At 36.9% G+C, this 7,144-nt stretch overlaps 1 protein-coding gene across 1 annotated transcript; it reads left to right on the top strand.

Moving 5' to 3' along the window:
- LOC110109961 (acidic endochitinase-like) lies at positions 1-2,883 on the top strand. Its single transcript, XM_020841201.2, has 2 exons — positions 1-354; positions 2,347-2,883. Exons 1-2 carry the CDS (start codon positions 1-3, stop codon positions 2,881-2,883), a joined length of 891 nt encoding a protein of 296 aa, XP_020696860.1.
- The last annotated feature ends 4,261 nt before the right edge of the window (positions 2,884-7,144 follow it).

Below are 7,144 nucleotides of genomic sequence, written 5' to 3'. Positions count from 1 at the left end.
ATGGCAGCAACTAAGGTACGGCTTGTTTCCCTTCTAGCTCTCGCCGCCCTTACGGCCACCTCCCAAGCCGGCAAAATTGCCATTTACTGGGGCCAAAACGGCAACGAAGGTAGCCTGGCCGACACCTGCGGTTCTGGTGACTACGCCTTCGTTATTCTGGCCTTCCTCTGCTCTTTCGGCAATGGGCAGAAACCTCAGCTGAATCTCGCCGGCCACTGCGATCCCTACTCGAATGGCTGCACTGGACTTAGCAGCGATATCAAGTCGTGCCAGAAGCAAGGAATCAAGGTTCTGCTATCCATTGGTGGCGGTGCTGGCTCTTATATCCTCACCTCGAAGGATGACGCTCGACAGGTGAGGGCTCGTCGTCTTTACTCTTTTTATGATTCGGTTGGTGATTACATAATCAAGCAGAAGTCGCTCGAGCTAAATATGAACAAAAAGTTTTTTTTTTTCAGAAACTTTTTTATTTGTAATTTTGATTATGTTAAAAATTATTTGTGATTTTAACACCACTCCCCATTGGACTTAGCTAGGTTGGTGGGAGAGGGTGGTTGGAAACCCACAACCCACGTTAGATTCCTCTCTTATGTGGCGCGACACATTAAGGCTTGTTTGGTAGTACTTTTTTACTGTTTCTTAAAACTATTTTTTAGTAAAAAATTAAAATTTTTATATTGGAAAACTGTTTTAAGAAGCATAAAGAAAGCCGTCGATCTCAAACGAGAAAAATTATTACGTCCTCTGACCGGACGTAGAGCTACGTTCGGCCGCCAATAACATGTCGCCACGTGCTCTTACTCTTTACCGCGCGGCCCAATGACTTGACCCGGACCGGAACCCGGGAATGTTATGCTCGCGATTTTCTTGGTATTGCTCGGTATTGCTAGGTATTGCTTTGCAAAAAACGAGAAATACCGCTCTATGAAGACCAATACCATGCAAATACCGAGTTGTACCGAGTTCTTCTACAACTCGGTATTTGCTCGGGATTTGCTCGATATTGCTAGGAATTTCCTCGGTATTGTTAGGTATTTGCTCGGTATTGCTAGAAAAAAATCGGTACAACTCGGAATTTGCTCAATATTGTTAGGTATTTGCTCGGTATTGCTCGGTATTGGTTATTGCCGAGCAAAATCGACCAATACCTAGCAATACCGAGCAATCTTGGGTCCGTTCCGGGTCGGGTTGTCGGGGCGAGCGGTAAATAATGAAAACGCGTGGCGCGATTCTACTGGCGGCCGAACGTAGAGTTGCGTATGTTCACCGGACCAAATAAAAGTTCCTCAAACGAAGCCTAAATGAGGAGAAAAAAAGTGCATTGTCCGACACCTATTGGGCTGGTTGCCGCTAGGCCCGTCAAGGATTAGTTACTCCGCCAAGCGCCTCTTCTATGAGGATGGTAGCGGGTAGATACCCCATTCTAAAAAAAAAATTGCACCACTAAGGTAAAATTGGAAATAATAATGCTATCATGATCATAAAATGAAAAAAAAAAAAAATCAGCATAATTTTAATAAAATCTAACCATATTAGAAATTAAGATCGCAACCATTTCGACCTTGGAGAAGTAAAAGGCGGATTCAAATTCACTGGCAACTCAATAATAAACGTGAGAGAAGATAAAGATAAAAGAATAGAGACTTAATATTTCTCATTTATGCAAATATCTCCCAAAATGATTTACAAATTTACTAATAATTCACTAGTTGTTAGAATGTTAGATACATTTATTTTATTCTAGCATCCTATCATAAGTAAATATCACATCTTATCAAAGTTAAGCATACATAAAAATGTTTGTATAGCTCTAGTGATACATAAGATTAGAGAGAGTTAACTTCGATGATTTAATTATTGGTCACATGAAAAATCGGCCTTCCAATGATTATGTTATGAAAGTAGATGTATTAGATTTGACATATATTAGAAAGGTAGATATAAATTAAAAAAAAAGGTTAAAAATAGAAAACTACTAAAAAATATATTTTTTATTTAATTTAAATGAGAAATTAATTCTTAATTGGATATAACTAAAAAAATAATAATACGTGTAGCCCATCTCATATAATATAATGGAATAAAGACTTTTTATTATTGTTGTATAAAAGTAAATCATACAAGTCTTTAAAATTCATCATTACCACCTAACATTTTTGCCTCCTTTTTTCTCTTCAGTTTGATCAAAATAACATCTTAGAACAAGCTTAATAATATATAATAAAAATTTACAGAACCAATAGATTAAAATATTTGTTCAGCTCAAATCAAGCGAATACGAACAAAACAAACACAATCATTTCACTAACATCCATCTTTCTTTCTGTCCGACAATTCTACTACCAGGTCTCTACCTACATCTGGAACAACTACCTCGGCGGCCAATCTTCCTCCAGGCCGCTCGGCGACGCAGTGCTCGATGGCGTCGACTTCGACATAGAAGGCGGAAGCCCCGACCACTATGACGACTTGGCCAAATACCTCTCCGCTTATAGCAATCAGGGAAAGAAAGTATACCTCTCGGCGGCGCCACAGTGCCCTTACCCCGACGCTTGGGTTGGCAAAGCTCTTGACACCGGGCTCTTCGACTACATCTGGGTTCAGTTCTACAATAACCCGCCGTGCCAATACTCGGGAGGGAAGCCCACGAATCTTGAGGATGCTTGGAATCAGTGGACTGATGGAATTAAGGCTACTGAGTTCTTTCTTGGCTTGCCAGCAGCGCCTGATGCGGCTGGTAGCGGTTTCATACCGACTGGTGACTTGACTTCTGTGGTGCTTCCAGCGATTAAGGGGTCTAGCAAATATGGAGGGGTGATGCTTTGGTCTAGATATTATGATAATGAAACTGGGTACAGCAAGACTATACTATCGTCTGTTTGAACGAATGGGTTGGATTAGTTGTTGATGAATGAGTATTTCATATAGGGGTTATAGATGTATGAGTTGTGCATGAATATGAGTGGGATAAAGGATGGCGCACGTTGTTTCAACTCTGCTGTGTTAATACGCTTGTAATCGGTCTGTAACTTTGTATTGTCTGTTTCTGAAATGTTCAGAATTTTTCTGAAGGTCACATGTTCTATTTATGCTTATGGCATTTTTCAGGATGTTGAATTTAAATTTGTCAGTGGGGATGACTTAAAGTGCAAGATTGGCTATAAAAAGTATAGAACGAAAAAGGGAGAGCGGGTGAGAGAGAATCCATATAATTTTATTGGTTAAAGTTAGAGATTTAGGTCTATACAAGTAAATTGTTGTGTCATTAGACTTGACCTCGGACCCTTTTTTATAAGTGAGAGTAAAAATAATGTTATATAAAAAATACAATAAAAAGTTAAGTACATGTAGGGGTGTCAATATTTGACACGACCTGAAAATAATACTCGAATCCGTCTCGAAAATTTCGGTTATCGTCAACCTGAACTCGAAACTAGTTCGGTTTGTGGGTTCAACAATTCAATCCGTTTCAAAAATAAGGTCGGGTTCGAGTTGACCCTTTGATCCGAAATTGACCCATTTTGACCCGGCAATCCGAGGTTGACCCGTTTGACTCGTTTTAACCCTAAAAGTAGAGATTAACTCATTTTTGAACCTGAAAACTAACAATTTTTTTGTTGGCAACTACTAAAAAAATAAGCTTTCTCAACACTTTTTATAACCTACTGTATCGGTTTAAACAACTACTAATTTATTTGCAGCGGTTTAGAAATCGCTGCAAATCCGCTGTATTTGCGTTCGCTGTTAGAAGCAGTTTCATGAATGCTGCTGTAATATGCTTAAACTTTTTCAAAATTTTTAATAATTTTTTAGCTGAAGTGAAAACCACTGCTAATATTAATCTATAGTGGCAGTTTTCAAACTGCTGCTAATAAATGGTGCGCACCAGTTCATTTGGGTCGTGTCGGTTTGACTCAGATCCGAAGCGGGTTGGGTTCAGATTCGGATAACCGATCCATTTGCAAAAATGGGTCAGGTTTAGGTTGACCCGAATATATAGTATCGGGTTAGTTTCATATTCGACCCGAATCCAACTCGTGACCCAAAATTGACACCATTAAGTACATGAATGATATAATATGACCTAATAAAATCTGGCCAAAAAAAGTTCTATAATTATATATCTTTAATTATATGAGCTATGCATAAAAAGTTTTCAGATATAAGATGATCCTACATTTAGTCATTGATTGGCCTGATCCAGTCCGATTGGCCTATGAGATTGACATCATTTAATCAGTTGGGTTGGCTCGAGCTCAACAAAAATAATTTAGGATACACAAAAAGGATGTGCATATTGTTTCAGTTCTGCCGTGTTAATCTGCCTGTAATGAATCTGTGACTTTGTATTATCTTGTATATGGTATGTTCATAATTTTTCTAAAACTAGAGCTTCTTAGTTATTCACTCTCCTAGTATGGACTTTAAGTCAAAGTTACAAGAAATTAGTTATAGGTTATGAGTTAAGTTTCAACGGTTTTCTTACTGATCTCTAAAGATTTCTTAATTAGTATATAAAGCTCTCAAGTAGCAGAGCAAATTGAGTTGAGTTTCTTTCAAAACTCAAGCTTTGTTTGGGACAACTATTTTACTACTTCTTAAAATAGCTTTCTAGTACAAAAGTTAATTTGTTTTACTCAAAAAATATTTTAAAAAACAGTAAAAAAAAACTCTCCCGAACAAAGCCCAAGTCACCCAAATTAACTATTATTCACAATTGAGGCTTCGTTTGGGATAGTTTTTTAAATTTCTTACTGTTTTTTAAAGCAGCTTTCTAGTATAAAAAATTGGGACAATTTTTTTATTGGTTCTTAAAGCGGCTTTCTAGTACAAAAATTTTAATTTTTATACTAAAAAACCGCTTTAAAAATAGTAAAAATGCAGTCCAAACGAAACCTTAGAGTCATCGTAGCAGCTGTGTCAACATTTTTTTTTTTTCATTGAACAGTATGAATATTTTACTTGAAAAAAATGATCTCATGTTCCATCCATCTCATTCACCAACTTGACCACAAATCAACATTGAAGGCTAAATGAGAGAGTGCAGGCCTGCAGGGCGAGCGGCAGCCGGCATCATATTGTCTTGAATCAAATGTGCATGCGATTACAATGACAAAGATCAACTGGCGAGCAACGATGAACGACAATAGTGATTGGGCAAGCGGCAGGAGGCAAGACCCAACGATGTCTTGCGATAGTTGAAGAGAATCACAACTGGTGGCGCTGTAAAAGTAATACTTTTAGTTATCTAGGCGAGTGTAGAATAAATTTAGATAAATGATTTTTTTTTTGTTTAATTTGAAGTAAAATAAATGTAGTGTAAAATTTAAAGATAGTGATGACGAGTAATTAGTGATAGTGATGGTAGGTGGTGGTGGCAGGCGGTACTGGTGGCCAGAGGGTGACGATTGTGGTGACCGGCGATGGTTGATATGTTGGAAGGTGGCGGCTGCCAGTGGCGGGAGATTGTCGGCTTTGGAGGTGGAGCTGGTGGTGTTGGGTGGTGGCGGCCAGTTGTGGCCGAGCTTGCTTGCGGTATAAATCTGTCTTGTTCAAAATTGAGTGAGAACCATTGATCTCAAAAATGAACTAAATTATTTGATGTTATATTTACTATACTTTAGCCTTTCTTTTTTATCAAATTAAACATCAAAATTTTCAAAAACATATATTCACTCTACTTTACATCAATTTTACTTCTCACCAAACAAACTGCCACTAAAATAAGGACCAAAAAAGTTGGAATACAATGAAATAATACTTTAATAAAAGAATTTATGGCCTGTTTATTATAGAATAAAATTAATTCTCTAAAGTTGAGAAATGAGAACTCAACTGGTAAAATAAATTTTATGATTTGTAGCTCATCATTTATAAAAATACACTTATAATAATTCTAACCAAAAGCTTTTAAGACGTTTTAGCTTAATTTGGCATCGGGTTTGAGCTAAGTTGAGAGTATAACACATTTTCAAACTTTGTTTGAACTTTTTCATTTATGTTACTTATAAATTTGAATCTTTTTGACTATTAAAATATATTCAAAATACACATAAGGTAATTTAAAGAACAAAAAAATATTTATAAAAATTCATTGAACTTGAAATAATATACTCAATATTATTTTTAAACTTAAATCAAACTATCTACTATTTTCTTCCCCATGAACTTTCATTATTCTTGTAATAATATGCTAAATTTTACTGTACATGGGATATTATAAAAAGTTTATTAAATTAAAGGGCATATAATAGGCCAGTGAATAAAAAATTAAGAGATTGTTTTGTTGCCTGAAAAATGAATGCGGTGTAAGAGAACTTAGGCAGGTGTGAATGTTATATGTGAAATATAATGAATATGGTACTAGTTCTTATGTTGTAGGCATTGAGAGGAAAAATTATTGCGTCCTCCCACCTGACGTAGAGCTACATCAGGTAGCCTATGATATGTCGCCACGTGCACTTACTCTTTACCGCGCGGCCCGACGACCCGACCCGTAACGGACCCGGGAGTTTGCGTACATAGCTCAATATTACTAGGTATTGGTCGATTTTGCTCGACAAAAATGAAAAATACTATTATGTGAAGACCAATACCGAGCAATACCAAGTTCTTTTAGGTATTACTCGGCATTGCTCGGTATTTGCCTGGTATTTGCTCGGTATTTGCTCTGTATTGCTCGGTATTGGTCTTCATAGAGCAATACCGAGCAATACGCGAACATAGTAATCCTGGATTCGGTCCGAGTCGGGTCATCGGGCCGCGCGGTAAAAAGTAAGTACACGTGGCGACATATCATAGGCTACTTGATGTAGCTCTATGTCAGGTGGGAGGACACAATAATTTTTCCATTGAGAGGGTCAACTTTTATGTCAAACGACACAAATTTTTCGCATAATTTTCATTATATGATTGAGTTGATCAATTTTGTCGCTTCGTCGGGGTCTGTTCAACCTTTGAAATCTAATCTGTAGAGAAAAGGGCAAGTAAAAAAATATAACAAAATCATACCGAGCTTCTTCGTATATAAGAAACATCTCTATCCAAGATCAAAATATATATATATATATATATAAATAGATAAATAATATTTTTATTGGAAAGAATTTTGGGTTTGATTGGCGAGTTGATTTAAGCCCAATAA

The sequence above is a fragment of the Dendrobium catenatum genome, unplaced genomic scaffold (genome assembly GCF_001605985.2).
Source record: "Dendrobium catenatum unplaced genomic scaffold, ASM160598v2 original_scaffold_208658, whole genome shotgun sequence".
NCBI classification, from domain to species: domain Eukaryota; kingdom Viridiplantae; phylum Streptophyta; class Magnoliopsida; order Asparagales; family Orchidaceae; genus Dendrobium; species Dendrobium catenatum.
Note: the sequence above shows the minus strand (reverse complement) of the source record. Positions and strands in the feature narration are given on the sequence as shown.

What these genes read in the sequence shown, in the direction of transcription:
- LOC110109961 (XM_020841201.2), top strand. Translation starts at nt 1, where the DNA reads ATGGCAGCAACTAAGGTACGGCTTGTTTCCCTTCTAGCTCTCGCCGCC. An exon ending in CGAAGGATGACGCTCGACAG is followed by an intron (nt 355 to 2,346) that starts GTGAGGGCTCGT and finishes TTCTACTACCAG; the next exon opens with GTCTCTACCTACATCTGGAA.